The sequence below is a fragment of the Prionailurus bengalensis genome, chromosome C1 (genome assembly GCF_016509475.1).
Source record: "Prionailurus bengalensis isolate Pbe53 chromosome C1, Fcat_Pben_1.1_paternal_pri, whole genome shotgun sequence".
NCBI lineage: Eukaryota > Metazoa > Chordata > Mammalia > Carnivora > Felidae > Prionailurus > Prionailurus bengalensis.
The window spans coordinates 43,081,405-43,107,523 of record NC_057345.1 but is presented as its reverse complement, the minus strand read 5'-3'; the positions used below and the strand labels follow the sequence as shown (position 1 = coordinate 43,107,523).

Genomic DNA, 26,119 nt, shown 5'->3' with positions numbered 1-26,119 from the left:
TCCAAGCAACAATTAAATTTTATTTCTGCTTCAACAATAAATACACCTGAGAGTTATTTTTCCAAATCCCACCTTCTGATCAAATGTCCTTAAAATTGAAATCTCACATTACCCTTAACTGTGATCTAGTCCCACTTGGAAATTATATGTTTAGCTTTAAAACCATGACCTTAAAGCTCAAGTCTTACAGCACTGGCTGCTTAGGCACCTCATGATTAGTTTCGTTCTTATACTAGCACCTACTGGCTATTAGGCTCCAATTTTCATGTCCATGAAGTGATGGAAGTTTTTCACCCACTCAGAAGCTAAGTTTTGATGCATTTGCCTTCGATGGCATCAAATATGTCTTCTAAGGCCTTCTCTACACACTGGAGAAACTCCCGGGCATTGCGGCTTGGGTAGGAGGAGACGTTGCAGCCTATCCAGTTGTCATGAACAGCATACCCAATGCCAAAGCCATCAGGGACCACAGGGGCAAAGCCACCAATGTTCACTGCTGGGCTGTTCAGAGTGCTCGTGGACAGGATGTTGTGGTTTATCTGCCCATATGCAGGGTCCAGGTATAGCTCAGGCAGAGCAATCCCCTTGGCTGCTGCCAGGTAACGCAGAGCAAATAAGTGTCGGTCAAAGCCCTGGCCTGTCAAAGACAAAATAGGAAACCAGAGTCTCAGAATCCCGGAATTAAGAGACCTTAGTAAAACCTCCCACCCATAGTAGGAGTCCCCTTCACGGCATCTTTGAGAGTGGAAGAAGGGTCTATCTGCCTCCACATGTGTACCTCCAACTCACTAACCTCTGCAGCAGGGCCTAAAATTAAAGTATGATTTTTAAAATTCTGAAACTGAGTTAGTTTAGTCAAGCAGTCAAGAAAAGTGCATGAAGAGAGCTATGAATTCAAAAACCAAAATAAAACCCAAAGTCCAAGTCAAGTGTAAAAGACAAGATTGAGTCACTGGAATAAAATATAAAGGGTATTTGACCAGAGTTCTAATCTCAGCTTTACTGCTAATTTCTTGTGCAATGCTGAGCCAGTGGCCTCAGTTTCCTACCCCTAAAATGGAGAAGGATGAGACCAGAATGTCTTGGGAGATCCCTTTTACTTCCAGGACTTTTGGCTGCATGAAAAGGACAGGACTATATGGTCCTCCAAATTCTTTCCAGGCCTCCGATTTTACCACAAAGAGGCAAAGGAAGGAGGACACTTAGATTTGGGAAGACCTTTGGAGAAGGCCTATTGATAGGGAGCCAACACACAAGTGAGGTGAAGCAAGAGAGGCCGCAGACTCAGAAATCCTGAACTGTCAGAAGTTAGATGGCCAATAAATAATAATAAATAATAGAAAGACAATCAGCTGAAAGTGACCCTAAGTGAGGATGAAGTTAGATGCATTTCTCCATCCCTGCTTAGGAGGAAAAGAACATTCTGATCCCTAGTGCTAGTCTGACTGTTTAGACTGCTAGGGTAGAAAATAATAATCATCTGGGAGTTGGCAGATGGATTAAACTGGGAAAGCGGTGGAAATCAGACTTGGAGTAGAAGAATATTACTGAGGCTTACCCCAGAGCTGAGGGCAACACGACCCAAGGGCATGCTCCCCAACCCCATCTCACCCATTGCTGCTTCTTTGGTCAGCTGGCCGTGGTACGTGGAGCACTTGGTCATCATCTGCTGAAGCTCTCCAGCACTGTGCTTGGAGGGCTCCCTGACGAAGGCCTGGGAACACCTCTTGGTGAAGATGGAGGCCGGGCGGATGGTCTCAGTGCGGCCGTGCTTGAATGCTGCAGTGCTACAGGACTCGTAGGTGGCCACCGTCTGCCCATACTGCCGCAAGAAGGCCATCTGGAAGGCCAGCTGAGCCACCGAGTCAGGGCTCAGCTTCTGCTTCTTCAAGAACTCTTTGCCTCCTCTCTGAAACTGGATGAGGTCGACAGTGAGGGTTTTCACAGTGGCATCGAACTTTTCCTTAGCGGTGCTGATGCCAGTCTTTAAGGCATCGTTCAGCTTGAAGTTAAGCTTCTGCACGGCGACAGAAGAGTCCGTGCGGGCTGGCTGGCTCTGTGGGGTGACAGCAGGGGCCTGAGTGCTGTCTTTGAACACTTCGTTAAGAAACCTGAGCACCGCCACCCCATCGCCCCAAGCATGCTCAAAGTGGATAGCAGCAGTGCCGTCCTTGGCTATAATGAGGTTAAAGGACTTATCAAACCAGCGGTTTGCGCCGTCACCATGCAGCATGTTGTGAGACAAGTGGACGAGGTCCTTAATGGGGAAGTCATCTAGGCAGAGACAGAACACAGCAGAGTCCACTTTCCTCAGGGCCTCCTCATTGCCACCACACGCCAGCTTCTGCCTGAGCTCTGCCCAGACGTCTCGGTTCTCGGTGGTCAGATACGCCAGGGGAAACTCGGGGGCAGGGCTACTGTCTGAGAGAATGTACTTCAGATGAGCCTGGATTTCAGAGGCACCCACAATGTTTCCGTCTTGATCTAGGACATCAAAAACATAGAAATGTCCTTTTCTTAGGACCAGGAGGTGCCTAGCCTTCTCATTAGTAAAGAGTTCATCCCGAATGGGTTTGGGTAAACGGGTTGAATTGAAAAGCCGAAAATATTGGGACATATCCAGGGGATAAGCATTGACCAAGTAGGCCCCATACCAGGACAGAGAAGAAGGCACAAAGCGTATGAGTCTCTTGAAGGTATCAGTGTCACTTTTCGCAGGGTTCAAGTGGAAAACCTCTGGCTCCAAAAGACCAGCCCGAAGTGTCTTCAGAAACCGGATGGCAGAAACAGTCATGTTGGTTGCCCTGGTGAGCTGGTCATTATACTCAGACTTTGGGTCAGGGTTGAATGCCATAAATGGATTAAAATTCAAGACAATGGAGTCTCGAGCAGACAGGTACATATCAAACCAGGGGCCTAAAAAATAAAAGTAAAAAAGAACAACATAAAAAGTTAATGTAGTCCCTAAAGATAAAATTTGAGAGAGAAAAACAAGCATATGCAGAGAAAAATGACATCAGCCTCCAGAGGGTGAAATTCCCTAATTATTTTTCCGATCTGCAATAATTCACGACCTGTACACCATCTTTTGCATGTGGCCTCTATCACTTACTATGTTTCTGAGTTTCAGCCATGTTGTAGCGTGTATTAGTTCTTCATTCTTTTTATTGCTGAGTAATGTTCCATTATACCACATTTTGTTTGTCCATTCATTGGTTGACTGACCTTTGATTGCTTCCACTTTTTGGTTATTATGAGCAATGCTGGTGTGTACAAGTTTTTGTGTGGATGGATATTCTCAATTCTCCTAGGGCAACAGCTAGGAATGAAATTGTGAGGTCACGTAGTTGAGTCTGTGTTTAATCTTTTGAGGAACTGCCAGGTTGTCTTCCAAAGTGGCTGCACCATTTTCACCATGCATGAGGGTTCCAATTTCTCCATGTCCTGGGCAACATTAATTATTGTCTGTCATTTTGACTACAGCCATTCTGGTGGGTATATCATTGTGGTTTTGATTTGCATTTCCCTAGGTTTATTGCTTTTTCTTTCTCATTCTATTTCCTTTCTTGACTCTCAAAGAAATACAGTAACATCTCACCTGTATTCACGCTCAAACGGAACAGGTGTTAGTTCCCACCCATTTCCTTGGATTTCTCTTGTTTTATCTCCTTTCAGGGACAACATTCACACTTGGCTGTCAACCTAACGTGGGGGAAAGTATTCACCATCAGTCTGGGTACGCTGTACATTTGTGTACTCCCTCTTTTAAGAAATGCTCAAAAAGCAATTAGAAATAATAGCCAGTGTGTGTGGATCATCCAAACTAGCCTTCTACATTCCTGTGGATATTTCACCTGTAAAAATTCCAGAAGCAATATTTTATCAGAAAATGTGTCTATCACGGGCGCCTGGGTGGCTCAGTCGGTTAAGCGTCCATCTCTCGGCTCAGGTCATGATCTCACGGTGAGTTTGAGCCCTATGTTGCACTCTGCATTGACAATAAGGAACCTTCTTGGGATTCTCTCTCTCTCAAAATAAATAAACAAACAAACAAACAAACAAACAAACATTTAAAAAAAAAAAGCCAACCTTAAGCCAGTGGCAGAGAAAGCCAAGAGATAACATGATTTACACAGCAGAACCCCCAGAATGCGTGGTATTTGGCAGACTTAAGTTTTCTTCTCTGGAGAAAGTAAAACTAGGGACAGAAGTCATAGGTGAGATCTCAAGCCTTCTTCCCTTACTCTACTCCTACAACAGTAGCAACCGGGGAACATACCATTTGGCAGTTTAATGGAAAAGCCTTTCTTGGGAGTCTAACCCAGAGACATTAGTACAAGGGCACCCCAAGTAAATGGTTTAGCCGGTCACATTACAGTGAAGTTCTGACGGACCAGCCCCACCCTCATCCACAGAGCTTTTCAATATCTCACTCAAATCTAAGACAACAGAGAAGGATTATGAAGGATCTGAAGAAAGAAAAGCGGGCAAAACAAATAGAGAAAAAAGCAACTTGGAGACAGACTACGAAGGAAGATGAGAAAAAAACTTCCCCAATAAATTATTAAGCATATAGAAAACGAAACAAAATCAAGTAGAAGACCATTATTAACTTAAGAGGAAAAAAGTTCACACAGGAACAGGAAAAACAATCTCAGTATGCTCCACGACTCAGTTGACAATAGGGTGTATGTGGTCCTTAGTATAAACACTACGTATCGAGCAAACCAAAATGACAAACAACCACACTGCAATAATCAGGGAATGGGACGTGTGCATGTACACTCATATGTGTGGTGGGGACATGAGTGACTGCTCGGTTCTGGTCTTCCACAGTGAGACGTCAGCAGATAATGCCTACAACTGAAAAAGTTAAGAAGCAGTGATAACGGGCATGTGATGTGCAGAATGGGGGTAGACAGCAGAAGAATGAGCAGCTGGAAGTAAGAAGCGGGAAACTAGGGGAGGGTCAGGAAATTGCCATTTTTCCAAACAAGACTGGTAGAACCATTTGATTCTGTAAACTATGTGCATGTATAACCTTATGAAAATATAAACTAAGTTAAAAGAAGTTCTGTGAGAACAGAGGCAGAAAAAACAAACTCTGAAAGGAGAGGGAGGAGAACTGAAAGGTTTCCTGGAAAAAATCATCCCACCTGGATGTTTTTTGTCTTTTCTCTTTAAAATTGAGACATAAATGACATAACACACTGTGTTACTTTCAGGTGTACAACCCAACGATTCGGTATTTGCATATGTTGCACAACGATCCTCACAGTAAGTCTAATTAACACCCATCACCACACACTGTTATAAAAGCTTCTTGTCTTGTGATGACACTTCTCAAGATCTGCACTCTTATCACCTTTCAAATATACAATAGTATTAACTATACTCACGATGCTGTACATTATATCCCATGACGTATTTCTTTTATAACTGGAAGTCTGCACCTTTTGACCTCCTTTGACCATTTTGCCTGTCCCCCCGCCGCCACCCCCCGCCATCAATGGCAACCACATACTTGGGTCTTAAAGAAAGAATTTGACAGGTTAAAAAATGGTAGTGGGAACAACATGGATAAAGACACAGAAGAATGAAAGACTAAATAAACAGTGAGTTGTTGAGTTTTGTTGAGGCATAAGACTATCATGGAGAAGAGTAAGGGATGAGGCTGGAGAGGGTAGTTAGGCCAGAGTGTGAAGCGTCCAGGATGATATATGCAGGACACAGGACTTAATCCTGCATCCTTTTCAAACAGAACCAATGATCAGGCTCTGTCTCGGTCCTACCTACAGAGCAGGCAAGACACTGCTCCTCAGCACTGACTCCAGGTGAGATCTTAGTGGAGGAGGAATTCACTCGGCCTTCATGTTTACCTCAGAAAGAGAGGATGAGGGGCGCTTGGGTGGCTCAGTTGGTTGAGCGTCCGACTTCGGCTCAGGTCATGATCTCACGGTCTGTGGGTTCGAGCCCCGCATCGGGCTCTGTGCTGACAGCTCAGAGCCTGGAGCCTGCTTCCGATCCCTCTCTCTCTGCCCCTCCCCCACTCTCACTTTGTCTCACTCTGTCTCTCAAAAATAAATAAGTGTAAAAAAAATTAAAAAAAAAAAAAGAAAAAGAAAGAGAGGATGAGACATTACTCTGGTGGGCTGGTCTCACCAAAAATATTCTGAGACCAAAACAGGACAGACGATGCCTTACTTTCCACTGGGGAGGGCTCCAGGAATAGCGTGCCCACAGCCCAGCCCACCTACCTGAAATGTAGCTCGTATGTTTATTCTGCTTGTCCTGAGCAACTAGCTGCTCATGCAGTTCCTTTCCAATCCCATTTTCAAAGCTGTTGCAAAACTGTTCTGTCTTCCTGAAATGTTCAAGAAAAGATAGAATCAAACCAGGGCAGGAAATACATGATTTCCAGACTCATGGCCAAGAACTCTTACACAGAGCTGTGGGGCCCCTGTAGCATATCCCTAGAACCTGGGACTGAAATCAGGAAGTCCCTCTGAGCAAGAAGAACAGCCACCAATCCCAAACAGATACATTTAGGATATCTTCTTAAAATAACTGATTGGGAAGATCAATCGACATCTCACACAACAATCTATAATCTAGGAGGCAGCTTGGTATGGAGAAACGGACATAAGCTTTGGAGTCAAGAAGAGCTGAGTTTTAATTCGAGCTTTGTTACTGTCAAACTATGGGACCCTGGACATGTGACTTGATCTAAGTCTTGGTCTCTTAATGTGTAAAACAGAAATAATATACCACCTTACAAAATTAAAAAAAGTATTTTTAAAGCTAAGGATTCAGGATAGTTTTAAACCTAATACTTAGTAACTGGTAGCTATTAAATCATAACTATGTCAAGAGAAGCTTCAAGTGACTAATATGGAATATTTAAAAGCAGAGGACTAGATTATGAACAATTCATCTACATTTTCCATCACTGTTCAGTGAAGGACTCTGTGATTCTAATGACAGTGCCAGTTATCTGCACAAAACCTTCCATTATGGAAAAGTGGGATAGAAGAACTTAATGCAACCCACTTTTGACAATATCCAATATTATTTTCCAATTCCATGCTGAACTAGTTTCCTAGGACTGCCATCACAAAATGCCACAAACTGGATGGCTTAAAACAATAGAAATGTATTCTCTTATAGTTCTTTGAAGTACAAAGTCAAGGTGTTGACAGGGCCGTATTCTCTTTCTGTTCCATGCCTTTCTCTTCGTTTCTGGTGTTACCAGCTATTCTTGGCATTCTTTGGCTTATTGGTGCATTCCAATCTGCCTTCATCATCACATGGCTGTCTCTGTGTCTCTTCTCCTCTTCTTATAAGGATGCCAGTCATACGAAATTAAGGACCCACCCTACTCCAGTATGAACTCAACTAATTACACCTGCAACAGTCCTATTCCCAAATAAAGTCACATACTAAGGTTCCCAGAAGGGAATGAATTGAGGTGGGGGGAAGGCAGCATCCTATCCAGCTCAGTACACATGCCCAACATGCAAACTGCTGGTCTGCCATGTGCTCTCCTCAACGAACTCCCTATCAACAGCACATGCCCTCTGCCAATGACCATTACCAGCTAGCCTCCAGGTCTACCTGACAAGATACAGTATAAATTTGGCATTCTGCCTTATAAACCATTGCCTGTTGAGTCTGGTTAGACACAATGTCACTTCAGGGCTTGCTCAGCCCCTTCTGAGTGAAGATCTATTTCCTAAACTTGAAAATGTAAGGACGAGGTCCCAGATTTCTGGAGACCCAACTGGATCACAGACACTTCACGAAACTACTACTTGCCAGCCTCTCTTGAACCACCCAACCATGGTCATTCAGGGTTCTCTGCATTTACCTGAACTGGCCATCATCCAAGAGAGGCTTCTGTGCACGGAGGTATCTCTTAATGGTGTCTTCAAGTTTAGGAATAGGCAGCCTGGAAAGAAACTAAGTGTAAGTGTGACAATATGTGGAAGGGGTCAATTAGCTTCATAACCCAAACTAAGAACTAATTACCAGATAATTAATTTCCTTCCCAAAACAAAAGCCAATAATGGGAATCCACAAACAAATCAGAATAGAAGGATTTACTAATGTAAGTATCAATAGTAACTTTTTTTTAAGGTAAAATGAGAACTTTCTAATGTCTTAATGGTGAATTTCATAGGCGAAATAGATATTCAAATAACAGATTCAAAATGAGGAAGTGGAAGCCGCCTGAAGCATTCCTGTTTCCTAGTCACAATTACAATACCTGTGTTAACCCTGTATTGGTACTGATTTGAATCCTACTCTTAATTGGAACAACTGCACTTTTCTTCCCCAAGATGAAAACAGAAAGTTCTATTTTTTAACTTTCCTTGTGCATTTTATGGGAGAAGATCATACAGAAATGAAGCACAGTCCTGTCCAAGGGCCAGCCAAATATGGGATTGACCGTCAAGCTATGCCCAGCCACCAAGAGTCCTTTGAGGAGAACCAGATCTTCCCGTGTGTGTACTTACTCATCATTCTCTACCAGTACAATCCCAATGATGGCTATGGTGATAAAGTTACTGGTCCGCAGTGGAATGAAAACACATGGACAGCAGAGTGGGGTGTACTTTCTTTCATGTCAGTAATTTTATTAAATGATATGTCCTATAATACCAAAACTTAATCGTGGTGTGTGAAGTTACCTCTGTCAGCTCAAAATCAGCACTAATATATTCAAAATATCTAAATATAGCAGCCATTTTGGAAAACTGTGAAGTCATCCACAAAACACAGTTTAAAAGCCTACCATATGTAAGACATACTGTGATTCTTCAGTTTATTTTTCAATGCATGTTTATGAAAAACATGATGTCAAAATTAATCTGAATTATTTACAGTCAGTATGGACTTAGCTGCACTGAGTAACCACTCGTAACACTTTAACGCCATCAATTATTGTCCTTATATTCGTGGAACTACACAGAAAATCTCAAATACTACCTCAGCTACCTCATAATTATCTACTCATAGTTATCTACCTAATTTTCTCGACTTTGTTTTAATACAATAGGGACATTAACAAAAGTTCTTTTTAATTTTTTTAAATGTTTATTTATTTTTGAGAGACAGAGAGAGACAGAGCGCGAGCAGGGGAGGGGCAGAGAGAGGGGGAGACACAGAATCCAAAGCAGGCTCTAGGCTACAAGCTGTCAGCACAGAGCCCAACGTGGGGCTCGAGCCCACAGACTGCGAGATCATGACCTGAGCTGAAGTCAGCACTTAACCAACTGAGCCACCCAGGCGCCCCCAAAAGTTCTTTTAAACAAAATTCTAAATTAGAGGCAACAGCAGTTTTAGAAAAATAGTCCTTATTAGGGGCGCCTGGGTGGCTCAGTCAGTTGAGCATTCTACTTCGGCTCGGGTCATGATCTCATGGTTCGTGAGTTCGAGTCCCGCATCAGGCTCCACGCTGTCACGTGGATTCTTTCTCTCTCCCTCTGCCCCTCCCTCGCACGCACACTTTCTCTAAATAAACAAACTTAAAAAAAAAAAAAATCTGACTATTCTAAAACATCATTTGCTTTCAGATTTCTCTCCAAAGAAAGCCACCCCTCAACTTCTAGGAAGGACCAGCACCCTCCTGACCCCCATCACCTGCATTAAACAAATCTCTTTCCTCTCAAAGCCAAGTATACCACCTTCTCCCCATCCTCATCTGTTTGCTACTCTAAAGGGAGGGGTGGGTTAGTAAACCAGCTCCCGGGTGGGAAGGGGTGAAGCCCTGATTTTTAGTATTTACCAATTTCTGTAACTCTCCCACCAGGCAAATTTCAAGCTACCAACACAATGCCACTGAATGTGGAGCTGGGAAGAACTGCAGAGTTGGCTCTCGTGGTTACAGTGATGCACAGAGAGGGAAGCTCGCCACTCATCAGGATCCTTCCTTGAAACTTCTGACCTCCACCAGCACATGGGCTGCCAGAGAACAGGCACTGATTACTCCTTCCCTTCCTCCCCCAGCCCTGATTCTTCTCCATCACATTTAGTGGGCTATGTACTGTGTCCTCTCCCCCATAAGACTGCAAACTGTGAGATCCTTAAGGACATCAAAGATGGAGTTAGAAATTCTCTCCTCCCGCCCTGCTAGTGTTTTCTCCATCATCTTCTGAGTCTCTTTTCCCTATGTCCTCTTTCTCTAAAAGTGCATGTTTTCTCAAGACTCGGTCCTCTGCCCTCCCCTGTCTACTCTGTCATTAACCTTTCTGCTCTGATACTTTCATTTCTGACACACAGGCTCCTCCAAGCAGGTACTGAGATGCAAAATGGAACGTATGCAAGGGAGCATGACCCTGCCGACTGCAGATTTATTCTGTCTAGGGACAGTGTGGTATGCTGGAAAAGCATAAGCATGGAAGCCAGACAAACCTGAGTTTAGTTATAAACAAGTCACTTTTCAGAAGATAGACCAGTGGTTACCAGGGATGGGAGGGGGGCAGGGAGTGACTGCTAATGAGTACGGGTGTTTTTTGCGGGGGACAGAAGGGAATGAAAATGAACTGGACAGTGGTGATGGTCGCACAACTCTTTTGATACACAAAAAATCTCTGTGTACACTTTTACAAAGTGAACAATATCTCAACAAAGCTGTTAAAAATTTTTTAAAACAAGTCCCTTTTCACCTCTGGTGATCAGTTTTGTCTTTAGTAAGATAAAGGAAGTGAAAAAGGTGGTCTCTAAGGCCCCTCTACAATTCTGTGACTGTAACTTCAGGAGTCACATTGATTCTTCCCCTTACAAGCCAGCATAGCTGCAGTGGCTAATCTGGTTTCATCATTCACAGCTATGTGACTTTGGGCACACCACTCATTCTATACCTGATTTTCCTCATCTATAAAATGGGGATAATATTAGTACATACCTCCTAGGGGCACCTGCGTGGCTCAGTTAAGCATCTGACTTCGGCTCAGGTCATGATCTCACGGTGAGTTTGAGCCCTACATCGGGCTCTGTGCTGTCAGTGTAGAGCCTGCTTCAGACCCTCTGTCCCCCTCACTCTCTGCCCCTCCCCCACTCATGCACACTTTTGTGTCCATGCACATGCCCGCTCTCTCAAAAATAAACATTAAAAAAAATTTTTTTTATATTAATATGTACCTCCTAGGGTTCTGTGCAGATTAAATGAGGCAATGCATGTCACTGACTTAGAATAGTGCCTGGCACCTAGTAAGCACTCAATTAAATGCGAGGTTTTTTTTTTAATCTACTCAGTCCTTAAATCCTATGGATCCAAATTCTGCCATTAGACTGTTCACATCCCTAGGGAACTAGCTCATCACCTCCTCCTCAGTGCCCAGCACAACGTTTCACCATTTCTATTGTTTTGCCTGCCTTCCATGTATTCTCTCTTCTTCTGGTAACAGCACCCCTCCTACTCGAGTCCCTCTGGTTCAGGTGGAGCTGACTCCAACCCAAATCCATGGAGTGGGCTTACAGCTTACTGGTTCAGACCCAATGAGACTCAGGGTGAACCTATAAAACTTAATTACAGGATTTTTTTTTTTTTTTTTTGCACAGTTAGGAGGGGCAAATCTCTACTAGCTGAGATCACTAAAAGGTTGGGGTCTCTTAAGTGGTGGCTGCCACTTTGTCACCATAAGGAGAGAGCCTGGCTAAGACTGGAATCACACAAATGAATAGCTTTGAGTGGAAAGGCAAAAGAGTCTTGATGACATCATTTGAGCCCTTAATCCAACCTGGATTTTGCAGGTCTGTGAGTCCCTATACTTGTTTGCTTAGGCCAGTTTAGTTCGGTAACTTGCTACCACAAAGGCCAGTAAGTGTTCACTTATAGGCAACATTGCCTGTCTTATCTTTAGAAATCAAGTCGCAAGGTCACCCCCAGACTCTTGGCTGCTCCTTAAATACCAAAAGGGGTTTCATTTGCACACCTGTAGTTTCTTGTGCTGCCTGTGATGTAATTCATCAGGTGCCTTGAAAGAGGTAGAGTTAGGGACTTGAGAGATGCCTGGCAGTTCCATCTTAACCACGTGGGTTCTCCTTCCCCACCCGCAATCTAGAGAATCCCCATCTAACATTATCTGTTATAAAAGTAAACACCAAGCAGATATATCTCACTGATTATCCCTTGTGTAAATGACTCTGTGTAAGTGACCTGCTATCATTACCCAGCTTCCAAGCAGCAGGCACTTCACTGTTCTTCCTGCCAAGAACACAGCTAAAAAACCCTTTGTAATTTTTACACAATCTAGTTATCACTGGAATAAAGCCGATCTATTTTAAGGACATGCCCCTGGGGCCTACCCAGAACCTTACTGTTTCTACCTGTTATCCTCCATACCTTGGACATTCTGGCCTCACCTCCCTCCCTGTCTGAATTCTAGAGAACCTGCCCATTCTGTCTCGAACATCAACTATCATCTAAAATGATTAGGGATTAAAAGACAAAATAATATTGACATTTATTGTGAATCAACTATACAACTTAAATGGTGACCGATATTATTTTTTTTTTCAACGTTTATTTATTTTTGGACAGAGAGAGACAGAGCATGAACGGGGGAGGGGCAGAGAGAGAGGGAGACACAGAATCGGAAACAGGCTCCAGGCTCCGAGCCATCAGCCCAGAGCCCGACGCGGGGCTCGAACTCACGGACCGCGAGATCGTGACCTGGCCGAAGTCGGACGCCCAACCGACTGCGCCACCCAGGCGCCCGATATTATATTTTTTAAAGACACAATGGGTCTCTCCCAATCCCTACCCCAATGCGTGTGCGCGCGCACGTGCACGCGCGCACACACACACACACACACACACACACACACACACCCCTAGCCCAATTCTAATAACTTAGGGCCCAAATGGTGATTCTTTACTTTGGGCTGGGCTCTCCATAAACTTCTCAACATTTCTGAACATGTCATGCATTTTCAGGTTTCTGTTCCTGGGCACTAGCTGCTCTATCCTTCCCTCACTTCTCTCACTTGGTGATCGTCAAATTCTGCAAACGTCACCTCCTCTGTGAAGCTTCCCTTACTCGCCCAGGCACCATCACTCCTACCTCCACACTGATGCAATAGTTGTCACCAAGCACATCCTATACATGCAACACATGTGTGCCTAATGCAGCTATAGTACTTATGATTATCTACTAAGTACTTACCAGATTTGTATTAAAGGCACTATATGAGGGTATTTAATTCTAACAATCCCAAGAGAAAGATAACATTATCATCCCAAGTTCAAGGTTAGATGACTTTTGCTTATACCCGTGCAGTTAGTATGAAGTTGAGCTGGATTAAAAATAACATATGGGATGCCTGGGTGGCTCAGTCAGTTAAACATCTGACTTCCACACCGGTCACGATCTCACGGTTCACAGGTTCAAGCCCCACCTCAGGCTCTCTGCTGTCAGCACAGAGCCCACTTCGGACCCTCTGTCCCCTTCTCTCTCTCTGCCCTCCCCCTATTTTCATGCTCTCTTTCTCTCTCTCAAAAGAAAGAAATAAACTTAAAAAAATATTTGAAAACAATAATGAGATCTAACTCCTGCCTCAAGATCTTGTGAAAAACTGACAGGACTAGAGCCATTTTAAAATGGAGTTGAAGCAGCCATTGTAGAGAAACTGCCTTACTTGCTTTTGTTTGAACTGGCCAAAACCTTCTGGACAAAATGGTAATTGTTTTTAAACAATTGTTTGAGAAGTCAACAGGAGAACAAACATCATGATCACAAGACTGATGGCTATGGACATTCCAGAAAAAAAAGAAAAGTCAGCAGTTAATATATACCCTGGAGTAGTTTGGCTTGTAAGCATGTGTAGGAAACCTTTGTTCCCCCTTTTAATTCAACTCATGTAACTGCCCCTTATCTCTTCCTCATATAAACCTGTTGCTTTCACCCTACAAGTGGGAATCTTATTTGGGTATGTACTTGAATCTGTGCTCCCCACACTGCAATTCTTTAATCCCAAAGAAATGCTCATCTGCCTCTCATTGCAGCTCTTTATTTTCAGGTTGACAATCTTAACCACGATGAAATGTTGCTTCCCATTTATCACATTATATCTTAACTATCTGTCAAATCTCCACCCCCCCCCGCCCCCTCCCCATATGTATACTCCTCACCATGACTGATTGGTCTCCAAATCCATACCAATAAATGTGTCTCAAATTAATAATGTGAATGAGTCGGTCAGGTTGATCCACCCTTTGTCCCCTCAGGGCTTGCAGTTTTATATTCTGAGGCTAACTGTTCAGTGTATATAAATAGAACCCTTAAAAAATAACACCTAATTGAACTATACATCTAAAAATGGTTAAAAAGCTAAATTTTATGCAATGTATATTGACCACACTAAAGAAGAGCCTAGAAAAAAAATCGTAACACCTAAAAAACAAACAAATGACGGTGCAAGGGTTCTTAGGAGGAAAGTGAGTCCAAGGCCACTGGGTCATAAAGCAGCAGTGATATGACAGGAAGAGGGAGGGAATGGGATCCAATTGGACCACCACAAAGGGACTAGTCCTTCCCCAGGCCAATGGCTTAAAATAGTTCCCTATTTTGGGCATCTTACCTCACTCTATCCTCACATTAGCGCTATGAAGTATGTGTTTCATTCCTACCTTGCAGGGAAGAACCGTGGCTCAAAGAAATTAGCGGAACTGCCTGAAGTTACAAAAGCATCAGATCTAGCATATGAGGCCAAGTTCTACCAGACTTCAAAGCCAGGGCTCTTCACCAAGTGGGACATCAAAATGAGTGTCACAGATAATACATTTTGCCAGCCTAGAATCTTCAGAGATAAAAGGAATCTCATCTTATCTAACCACCAGTTTACAACTGAGGTAACAGAGGCCTGGGTGTCCTTGCTGAAAGTTATGCATTGATGTTGATGACTCCGACAGGTTTTTCTGCCGTAGGTTGGAGGAAATGATCTGGAGTATTACTCTCAGCTTTCTAATTCTAATGGAGAAAATCCCTCTGATCTTAAACTGGGCTGGAGCCCAGGCCTGCCTGAAAGTCAGATGCAACTGGGCTTGGCAAGTGAAGGGAGCTTCTGTCATTCTTCACCTTTCCCCCACATACGTACGGGCTCAGCTTACAGAGGATTCGCCTACAGGCACAAAGGCCACTTTTTCTTTCTCTCTCTCCCTTCCTCCTGCCAAACTTAAGCACTGGGGTTGGGGCTAGATAATCTCATTTTAGTCTGCTTTAGATGTCTGCACAGTTATTTCACCTCAAATGATATTCCTGAGAGGGCGGGGGTGGGCAGCAGGGATAACAACGGGTTAAACAGCTGCTAGATGTGGAGAAAAATAGCAACCTAGTAGTTGGGGATGATACTTGTGATACAGTCTATGTTCTGTTTATGGGATGGGGAGCCCTGGCCTCCAGCTCCTGGACTGGGAGATCCCCGATGGCAGTTTGGTGAGGGAGGAAGCGAGAACGGTCTTTGAGACAAATGTGGGACTTGGCACCAGGAACTAACCGGTGAGCGAGTAGAGAAGTTAAAGTCTGGTTTCAGATGGTAAAAGAACTTCAGGAAGTCTCTACCATTGAAAAAGGAGTCCTGGCAGCTGAGATTAAGGCTGGGAGTTGAAAGGCTGGGAAAACCGAAAGTTTTTTTTTATATTAAAGAAAATACCGGGTGAGGGGCGCTTGAGTGGCTCAGTCGGTTTAGTATCCGACTCTTGGTTTTGGTTCAGGTCATGATCTCATAGTTCCTGAGATGAAGCCTTGCGTAGGGTTCTGTGCTGACAGCAAGGAACCTGCTTGGGATTCTCTCTCTCTCCCTCTCTCTGCCCCTCCCTCATGCATTCTAAATAAATAAATAAATAAATAAATAAGAAAAAAGAAAAGAAAATACTGAGTAAAAAAAAAAATACTGGGTGAGAAAGGGAGAGGAAGATTTATTGGGTTTTCATAGGGAAGTGCACGCGGTGAAGCATTTTAGAAGGTGGAGAGGGTAGTTAAGGTGAGGAGGAATACAGAAGAATAGAAGAATTGGGGTAGGTTCTGGATCTAAGCTGAATAAGACTTTGAGAAGAGCACTGAGGGTGGTGTCTAGAATTCTACCAGGGGGCTGGAGTCGAAGAGGGTGATGTGGGTTAGAAAGGATATTTTAGGGGGAGAAACCTAGGGGTAGCTGAGGAAGGTCTGGAAGGGATGAAGAGTGCTGATGTTGGGGGAGGGTAAGGTGAACACTCGAGGAGTGTACTGGGTATTGGATGAGCTGCTATAAGAGCAGAGTACTGGAGGCACAGGGAGTGGGGCTGAGCAACAGGCTTGAGGGCGGAGTGCTGGGAAAAGTTGAGGGAGGGTAACTATTATGTATCAGGAATTGGCCTGTCCATATTCTGGGCAGGAACGCGGGGCAGTCATGAAAGTACTTCAGGGGACACCCTAGTTGGAGGGGTAAGGGTGGTGTTGGAGATATGCAGGTTGGGCATTTTTCAGGAAGAAATATGAGGGACTCTTCGGTATCAGGATGGAAGCTGGGTTACTGGAGAAAGAATTCGAGAAGGGTTCAAGATGGAGAATCCGAGCGAGCAATGGGGGGTGGGGGGTGGGGTTCTGGTAGAGAATTTGAACGTACTGAGGTTCCTCTACCAGGAGACTCTCAAAGTGACAGTATCTCCAGATTGCGTGTTACGACAGCGTCCCAGGGAGGGGGTTCGGGTGGAAGCGGGTCCAGTAGAAGAGTCGTGAGTGACTGACGGGAGTGAAGGTTGGGGCCGGTCCTGGAGGGCAGCGGGGACCGGGAAGCCGGGCTCACCTGGGCAGGCTGTCCTGGTAGTGCATGGTGGGCACGATGCTGCGCTGCAGGTACTCGCCGGACCCCGAGCCCGCGCTAAGGGGCCGACACAGGGGCCCCGGGCCAACTGCAGGGCCCCGGGGCCAGGCGCGCAGCAGCAGGCGGGCCACCATCGTCCCGGACGGCGAGAAGGCAGGGGATGGGGATTTGAGGGGACAGAGACAAGGCCGCCACCCCGAGGTCCCGGGGTCACCGGATCAGCGCCGTGGGTCCGCCTAGCGTCGGTCCGCCGAGCTACTTCCGGCCCTCCAGCTCCGCCCACGAAAGGGCCAGCCGCCAGCCCCGCCCACGAACGGCCCCGCCCGCCAGCGGGCTCCGCCCATGGGCGCACCATTGGCTTCGGGGTTCCGGCCCGCTGCTGGGCGGGTAGCGACGCTACCTCCTTGCTCAACTGGTCTCTCTACTGTTCTCCCTGCTTGTCTCCCTGCTGCTCCGGAGGCGGCGGGAAACGGAACTCCGAAGCCACTCCCTTCTGTTTTGGAGCAATACAGAAACTGGAGCGGAAGGAAAAGAAAAGCCGAAAAAAGCGCTGAGAATCTGATAAGCCATGCTCTGTCGACTACAGGAGGCTGCCTCTTCTCACAAATCACCTCCAGCTTTCCTTCCAACCCTGACTCTAAGATGATACAACTGAACAGAGACCTGTTGTCCCTCACGAAACAAATAACCCCAACCACAGTCTAACCCCTGCTCTCAGCTGCAGCGGAAGGATTAAGTAGGCTCTGCTCCCATTTCACAAGAAAGGAAGGTATCAAAAGACGTAAAACCGTGTTGGCTGGCTTGAGGGACAGAATTCCATTCTGGGAACTTGGCCTTTTCTTAGCTCCAGCTGTCAGTCACGGCCCTGTGTGTTTGAAGTAGCCAGGTACATTTGGTCTGCCCCATAGTTGTCTATAAACAGTGGCAGTGGCCGGAGCACATCAGAAAGAGCACTAGACTGGGAGTCAAAAGACCTGAGTTTTTGTCTCAGCCCTGTCTTTAATCTGGTTAGGTACCCCATACCCCTGGTTGAACAGGAAGACCACTAACCAGCTCTAACACTCATTCATTTGGTGGTGACTACAAATCCTTAAGAACTGAACATGAAACTCAAAGATACTGAATATCTAATCCTCCTTCCCTGAAAGGAGAACAGACAGAGCTGACCCAAACCTAAAACATCAGTTCCATTTGCCTACAGTGTATAGAGCCAGAGACAGAATATAAATTCTTTTCTAAATTAGAACATTCCATCAAATCCAGACAGTTTTGAAAGCCTTGAAACCTGAAGCAAACATTAGGAGCTGTGTAGAGCTCAGGAGATCAGAGAACCCAGAAGAAACCGCAGACCCAGTAGAAGGACAGTGGCTTACTTCTAGTGACAGAGGGCTGGTGAGCCTGGGTGGCTCAGCCAGTTAAGTGTCTGACTCTGGATTTGGGCTCAGGTCATGGTCTCACCGTTCATGGGATTGAGCCCCACGTCTGGCTCTGCGCTGAGAGTGCGGCACCTGTTTGAGAGAATCCCTCTCTCTCTGCCCCTCCCCTGCTTGCGTGCGTGTGCATGCACTCTCTCTCAAAATAAACATTTTAGAGACAGAGAGCTAAGGAATAGTGCTCATCCAATATAACAGCTGAAAGAGGGGCTCAAAAGCCTTCTGTGGGTGCATGGCTGATTGGAACAAATCTAACCCCTCACACCAATAGCCAAGGCCTTCTAATTCTGGTCCCCACCTGCTTCTCCAATCCCCATAGTAGGGTCAAAGGCAGGCTGCCCCAAGATGGACCACTCTGGCATGAAGATTATTTTGAGCTGAAGGCATTTGAGACCCTGCAGACTCAAGAGTAACTTTTACCTCTCCTTTAACTACATAAAAGAATCTAAATTGGCAGGGGGCAGGGAGGGTCCCAGAACAAGGGTCATTAGCAGAGATAAATTTTATCTGAGTGACCCACCTGTAAGGGCAAACGTCGAATTTAGCCAACATCTGTTCTTCTTCTTATTGTCCTGTGAAGTGTATTTCTTTCCTCTGAAGCCCCAGACTCCTAGGCCCCTTCTCCTTAGTTCAGGATGGTGTACATACCTCATTTCGCCTGACTGCCTTTGGAATATCCATGTCTGCGTGGATTCCCCATATGTACACTACTGAATCTGATTTACTCCTGTTATTCTGTCTCATATCAATTTGATTCTCAGTCCAGCTAGAAGGACCTTGAAGGGGAGAAGAATTTTTGCTTCTTAACCCCATCGGGTCACCCCAAGGACCCTATGCCGTAGTAACACTGAATGACTCAGCATTCCCAGAACTTGTCCTTACTCCGTGGCCTTTTGTTTAACTGTGCCTCCTTCTAGAATATTCTTTCATGCATCTCTGCCTAGTACACCTCAACATCCTTCAAATGCCACTTCAAAACACACAACCTCGGGGCGCCTGGGTGGCGCAGTCGGTTAAGCGTCCGACTTCAGCCAGGTCACGATCTCGCGGTCCGTGAGTTCGAGCCCCGCGTCGGGCTCTGGGCTGATGGCTCAGAGCCTGGAGCCTGTTTCCGATTCTGTGTCTCCCTCTCTCTCTGCCCCTCCCCCGCTCATGCTCTGTCTCTCTCTGTCCCAAAAATAAATAAACGTTGAAAAAAAAATTTTTTTTTAAAAACACACAACCTCGCTCTTCCCGTAAGCGGCCTGAGGTGATCTCTGAAAATGGTTCGCTATTCACTTGACCCGGAAAACCCGACAAAATCATGCAAATCAAGAGGTTCAAATCTTCGTGTTCACTTTAAGAACACACGGGAAACTGCCCAGGCCATCAAGGGTATGCATATCCGAAAAGCCACCAAGTATCTGAAAGATGTCACTTTGCAGAAGCAATGCGTGCCATTCCGACGCTACAATGGTGGAGTTGGTAGGTGTGCCCAGGCCAAACAGTGGGGCTGGACACAGGGTCGGTGGCCCAAAAAGAGTGCCGAATTTTTACTGCACATGCTTAAAAATGCAGAGAGTAATGCTGAACTTAAGGGTTTAGATGTAGATTCTCTGGTCATTGAGCACATCCAGGTGAACAAAGCCCCCAAAATGCGGCGTAGAACTTACAGGGCTCATGGTCGGATTAACCCATACATGAGCTCTCCCTGCCACATTGAGATGATCCTTACTGAAAAAGAGCAGATTGTTCCTAAACCAGAAGAGGAGGTTGCACAGAAGAAAAAGATATCCCAGAAGAAACTGAAGAAACAAAAACTTATGGCCCGGGAGTAAATTCTGCATGAAATACATGCAAATAAAAGTAAAAACAAAACAAAACAAAACAAAAAAAAAAAAACACACACACAACCTCTATGAAGTCCTTCTCAAGCCTCATCCTTCCTCCTCCCACAAGAACACATCCCTCCCTCTATGGCTCCACAGCACTTTTCATCCTCCTTTACTGTCATATATGTGAAACCTGACTCATTTAATTAATAGTTCATCTCTCACAGTAAACTTTTTGAGGTCCTCCAAGGCAGGGATCTTGTTTTTGTTTATGTACCCACGTGTTGAACGCAGGCATATCATGGAGATATGCTTTTCTTCAGGATGGCCTTGGTGCCTGTATCACATCAAGGGTACCCCTGAGCTGGAAGACTGGAAACACCAACTTTTGCTGTGTAGGAGTCAAGAAAGTTCCTCTACTTAGAGAAAAATCCTGAAGAATAAATTGTTTGTATTGAAGTAATCCCAGAGTTCTGCTTTGCTTCAAATTAATGTGAAAGAGCAGAACTTGGCCAGGTTAAAGTAATATTCTTTTTTTTTAAAAGTAATATTCTTATTCAAAATCAAAATTCTTAAGGACAATGAATTTTATTTTTTTTTAATTTTTTTTTAAATTTTTTTGGGGGGGGGACAGAGAGAGACAGAACATGAACGGGGGAGGGGCAGAGAGAGAGGGAGACACAGAATCTGAAACAGGCTCCAGGCTCCGAGCCATCAGCCCAGAGCCTGACGCGGGGCTCGAACTCACGGACCGCGAGATCGTGACCTGGCTGAAGTCGGACGCTTAACCGACTGCGCCACCCAGGAGCCCCAAGGACAATGAATTTTAAATAAGCATCAGAAGATTTCACATTTCAATGAAAAAGAGATCTAGGTGTTGAAAGAAATGACAGGAAGTAGCAACTCGAGTTGGCCTGGCGGTCCCAAGTTCTTCAGTTCTGCTGGCTCTTACCTGGACCAAATGTTGCCTGAAATAAGGAAAGTCACAGGCCAGCCCTCAAAAATTCACTCAGCGGGATTTGTCATCACGAACTCCAAACCTTTAAAGAGAAACAGTATGTGAGAAAGTATTTAAGTACAAAAAATTGAAACCCAAGTATAAAAAATACACTCCCTGCTCCACTGTGATGGTTAATGTTATGCACCAACTTGACTGGGCTAAGGGATGCTCAGGTAACTTGTAAAACATTACTTCTGGTGTGTCTGTGAAGGGGTTTCTGGAAGAGATTAGCATTTGAATCAGCAGACTGAGTAAAGAAGATTGCCCTCGCCAGGGCAGGTGGGCATCATCCAATCCAATGACAGTCTGGACAGAACAAAAAGGCAGAGGGAGGGTACGTTTGTTATCCGCTTGAACTGGATTCCCATCTTCTCCTGCCCAAGAACATCGGTACCCCTGGTTCTCAGGCCTTCAGGTTTGGACTGGAGCTACATCATCAGCTTTCCTGGGCTTCCAGCCTCCATAATCTTGTGAGCCAATACCTCATAATAAATCTCTTTCTGTATATCTATATATATTTTTTTGCTTCTGTTTCTCTAGAGAACCCTGAATAATACACTCATGAAAACAACAAAAAAACACTTTTTAAACTCATATGAGGGAGCACCTGGGTGGCTCAGTCGGCTAAGCATCCAACTCATGGTTTCAGCTCAGGTCATGATCTCATGAACAGTTGGTGAGCTGGAGCCCTGCGTTGGGCTCTGCGCTGACAGTGTGGAACCTACTTGCGATTCTCTCTCTCCTCTCTCTGCCCCTCCCCCGCTCTCTCCTCTCTCTCTCAAAATAAATAAGTAAACTTAAAAAACAAACAAAAAGGGACTTTTTGTAAAAAACAAACAAAAAGGGTGGCTCAGTTAAAGGTCTGACTTTGGCTCAGGCCATGATCTCATGGTTTGTGAATTTGAGCCCCACACTGGGCTCTCTGCTCTCTTCCCCTGCCCCCAATAAATAAATATTTAAAAGCTGTCAGCACAGATCCCCTGTTTCCCTCTCTCTCTTCCCCTCCACCCCCCATAAATAAATATTTAAAAACAAACAAACTCATATGTGAGTACACTAGATATTTGATCAAACCAGTGAGTGAGGAATCGTGGTATGTGAAGAAAAAACCTGTTCCTTTTAACTTATAACTAACCTGACATCCACTTTTTGAAGCATTGCCCAGAACTACTGGAGGAAAAAACAGAGGGCCAGAGCGTAAAGACCTTGCAGAGTCTTCAGGCAGTAGAAGGTGCACCTTTTGCGGGGTCCAGAGGACCAAGTTCATGCATCTGAGACATGGGTTCTGGTCACCTGAGCTGGCAGGCCTCCGGGTCCTTGGCTACAAGCATACAATGGAGAATGTGGCTACGAAGGAGCCAGAGTTGGGCTGGGGCGAGGTGGAGTGTTCACCCACAGCTGAGAGTACCTCCTGAGGAAGCCCTCCCCGTCTCTGGACCCTGTGGCAATAGATTCCTGACTTCTGCTTCACTCCTGTGTGCACTCAGCTCTTCCAAAGTGAGGAAGATTAAGCTCGACTTCAGCATCCTCCAGCCGTGGCCGTTTTCACTCGTGGACTTCCCTGGTAGGAGCAGGCCTCTCCGCCCATAGCCCCAAGTCAGCACTGGGCAGAAAGAGGGAAAGTGAGTCTCAAGGCACAAAAATAATGGCTTTGTCCTATCTCCTCGATATGATGGGATTATTATACAAGACCATTTTCCAATGGAAATCTTTGTCCTCACTGCATCCTCAGGCCTTGTTCTCTTGTGCCCCTTTGGCAATTTCAACGGGCAAGAACTTTAATGGGAGTGTGTGTGTGCGCTCTGGGTTAGTAAAAACTTCACAGAATTCAACCACACAGAAACCTCAGTCAGATGTTTTTTTAAGATTATACGAGAAAAGAACAAACTGACAAAGAACTGATGTCAAGAATTTAGCATTTTAAAAATCACACACAGGGGTGCCTGGGTGGCTCAGTCAGTTAAGTGTCCGACTTTGGCTCAGGTCGTTATCTTATGGTTTGTGAATTGGAGCCGCACATCGGGCTCTGTACTGACAGCTCGGAGCCTGGAGCCTGCTTCAGATTCTGGGTCTCCCAATTTCTCTCCCCCTCCCCTGCTCACCCTCTGTCTCTCTCTCAAAAAAAATAAATGTTAAAAATGTTTTTAAAATAAAAATCACACACAATTTCCAGCTTTACAGGGAGATCAGTGCTTTCTAACAGTGACCCAGAGGAAATGCAAAGATTCCCGTCCAAGATAACGAGTATCTCTAGACAGGCCAATGAAATGATGGCATTTGGAACAATTTAGATTTGAAATAAAAGAGCTGGCCAATATTCACATTCCAATTATTCATAGTTAACAGTTAACAATGTTATCTGAGAAAGGGTAAAGGGACAGACCCCTGGGTGCAGGGAGCTGTTGGGATAGGTAAGTGAATGACTGACAGGTGGAGAGAGATATGATACAGACAGATAGTAATGACACATTGAAGGTAAATGGTGGAGGCATAGGGTAGACAGATGTCCAGGTGAGTCATAGAGACATTAGTCTCTGAGAAACACTGGTCTCTTCCATTGGACCAGTACCACCTACCTCATTCTAACCAGGAACGTTTGTCAATGACATTTGTACATTTGTCACTTTGTCATTTACAAATCACACTTCAACTAGTAAAAGGAAAAGAACCCAAAAAGTATTGACTGCACCCTATGCCATGCACTGTATCTATATGTGGTTCCAACAAGTGTTCCCAGAACTCTAAGAGTTTGACCAGTGAAATCCATCCAGGATGGGATCCCAAATGAGATTTATTTAATTTTTTTTGTTTTTGAGAGAGAGAGAGAGAGAAGAAGAAGGAGGAGGAGGAGGAGGAACGGGGGAGGGGCAGAGAGAGAGGGAGAGAGAGAATCACAAGCAGGCTCCGTGCTGTCAGCACAAAGCCCTATGTGGGGCTTGATCCCATGAACCATGAGATCATGACTTGAGCTGAAATCAAGAGTCAGACACTTAACCAACAGAGCCACCCAAGTGCCCCAAATGAGATTTATTTAAAGACAGCTGACTGAGCCAGAGCAAGCTTGTGACTGTGAAGAAAGTCACGTGATTAACATGTACCTTCCTGAAGGGTCACCATATTGTCTGACACGTTCTTTTTGGCCCAGAAATCCCAAGGTTCTTTGGTTCAATTTCAGAGGGCTTCTCTAAGTTAATTTGTTACCATATTTTTGAGGACCTGCCAGATGGGGTGCAGCCAAGGCCTCTCTAATGCACCTAATGTCAGATTATCAGAATTCTCATCTACTTCACATAGCTTCTTTAATCAGTTGAACATGCAAGAGAAGCAATTTTGAACCGTGATCTACAGGTCACCCATGTTGTACTTTACAGGCTCCTTGATAATAGTGTAATATGAGATAATAATAAAGCTTGACTTTATGTATACAACTTTAAAATAATGCAACTCACTGGAATGAAAAAAAAATCTTAATCAGGGGGCACCTGAGTGGCTCAGTCGGTTGAGCCTCTGACTCTTGATTTCCGCTCAGGTCATGATCCCAGAACAGTGGGATTGAGCCCTGAATTGGGCTCCACACGGAGTGTGGAGACTGCTTGGGATTCTTTCTCGCTCTCTCCCTGTCCCTCTCCCTCTCCCTGATTCTCTCTCTCACTCTCTCTCTCTCTCTCTCAAAAAAAAAATAATAATAACAACAATAAGTTAATTTAATTTAATTAAAAAAACTTAGGACAATTTCAAAGCAGGGATATATTGTGACTGGTGTTTACATTCCTGCCACACGGTGGCGCCACATTAGCCAGTAAACGGAAATCCTTGCTGGGTCCTACCAGTATTGTCTGAACTAGGCTGTGGTTTACAGAATTTCTTCCAGTAATTGTGGTGGCTTTTATTTCGTTTTTGTGCCTTCAAATCTCTTTAAATATCTTATAACAGTGTCATCCAGACATTCCATAAGCAGTAGTGCTACTGAATTGATTACAATAAAGGGGATTAGCTGTGTAACACCCAGTGATATCCTCTGCTGTTCATTAGCAGAGACCACACCATAAAATATTAGAGATAATACTGAGATAATATAAAGCAAAAGTATTCTCCAGAGGGCTGTTGACTGATGTTTTCCTAGAATGCATTTCCCTAAGAAGCATTCTTCAGGGAAAATGAGCAGTGAGTGATGGGGGCACTTGGGATCCCTGCCCTGAATAGAAAGGGTTTGTTTATCTCACATTCTCGGCCATATGCTGGGAGATCTCTAGTAACTAGACTATGACCTAGCTGCTGGTTCATTTAGCAGTTAGGCCCATGGACCATGGAGTGAGGCAACCTGGGTTCAAATCCTGTTCCCACCACTTCCCAGCAGTGTGATTTTGGGCAACTCATGAACTCTCTGTGTCTTATCAGAAAAATGCGCGCCCCGCAGTGCCTGGTTCACAGGGCTGCTGTGTGAGAGCTAAATGGCAGCGATCTAGTAGGGGCTTATCACAGTCCCCGGAGCAGAGTAAGTGCTCGTTCAATGTTAGCCTCACTTCTCCTCCTCAGCAATGCCATGGGGCTGTGCCAGATCCCCGGGAGATGGAGACTTCCCATCACAGAGAGAATTCTTTCCTCTTCATCTCTATTCATATCTGACACGAAACTAACCATGTCTTCTCGGAAAATCAGCGAGCGTGTTATTCTGTTCCTTGCCAATCTTATTTTGAAATCCATGAGAAAACTTGAATTTTCCTGAAATCGTAGGAAAGTCTCTTATAGCCCCATGAATCAAGGCTGGCAAGACATTGGCAGAGTCTTCAGGGAACTGTCCCTCTCCTTTGCCATGTCTATGTCTCCTCTGGGCTTCTCTGACCACCTCCTCACATCCCTGGACACAGGACCCCATGAGCCAGGCCCAGAGTTCTCCCCACCCCTCCATCAAAACCTCAGGGAGCTGCACTCCATTAGAGACTTCTCTGGAGGCTCTCTTGCTGTCTCCGGGGAACAGGATATTTTAAGGATGAGTAAAAGGGTGAGAAAGGAAATAAGGTTACAGGGACATTTCTCCCTCTCCTCAGAGCAGCATTTAAGTGGAAAGATTT

General features: G+C 45.0%; 2 protein-coding genes across 7 annotated transcripts; one reads left to right on the top strand and one right to left on the bottom strand.

Moving 5' to 3' along the window:
• Nucleotides 1-26,068, bottom strand: CPT2 (carnitine palmitoyltransferase 2). 6 transcript variants are annotated; one of them, XM_043575015.1, is made up of 5 exons: nucleotides 25,571-26,068; nucleotides 21,000-21,087; nucleotides 7,868-7,948; nucleotides 1,612-2,916; nucleotides 1-637 (listed from the first exon to the last, which is right to left on the bottom strand). In XM_043575015.1, the coding sequence occupies exons 3-5, from the start codon at nucleotides 7,881-7,883 to the stop codon at nucleotides 306-308; spliced, it is 1,653 nt and encodes a 550-aa protein (XP_043430950.1). In that variant the 5' UTR covers nucleotides 7,884-7,948; nucleotides 21,000-21,087; nucleotides 25,571-26,068; the 3' UTR covers nucleotides 1-305. The 6 variants fall into 6 exon arrangements, with proteins under 6 accessions (XP_043430950.1, XP_043430947.1, XP_043430945.1 ...); XM_043575012.1 differs by lacking the exons at nucleotides 21,000-21,087; nucleotides 25,571-26,068 and adding exons at nucleotides 6,258-6,364; nucleotides 16,786-17,086; XM_043575010.1 differs by lacking the exons at nucleotides 21,000-21,087; nucleotides 25,571-26,068 and adding an exon at nucleotides 16,786-17,212.
• Nucleotides 19,459-20,090, top strand: LOC122480516 (60S ribosomal protein L17). Its single transcript, XM_043575017.1, has one exon. It carries the CDS (start codon nucleotides 19,499-19,501, stop codon nucleotides 20,051-20,053), a length of 555 nt encoding a protein of 184 aa, XP_043430952.1. The 5' UTR covers nucleotides 19,459-19,498; the 3' UTR covers nucleotides 20,054-20,090.
• Nucleotides 26,069-26,119: the final 51 nt, after the last annotated feature.

What these genes read in the sequence shown, in the direction of transcription:
- CPT2 (XM_043575010.1), bottom strand. Translation starts at nt 17,158, where the DNA reads ATGGTGCGCCCATGGGCGGAGCCCGCTGGCGGGCGGGGCCGTTCGTGG. An exon ending in TACCAGGACAGCCTGCCCAG is followed by an intron (nt 7,949 to 16,785) that starts GTGAGCCCGGCT and finishes GTTTCTTTCCAG; the next exon opens with GCTGCCTATTCCTAAACTTG. An exon ending in TTGGATGATGGCCAGTTCAG is followed by an intron (nt 2,917 to 7,867) that starts GTAAATGCAGAG and finishes TTTATTTTTTAG; the next exon opens with GCCCCTGGTTTGATATGTAC.
- LOC122480516 (XM_043575017.1), top strand. Translation starts at nt 19,499, where the DNA reads ATGGTTCGCTATTCACTTGACCCGGAAAACCCGACAAAATCATGCAAA.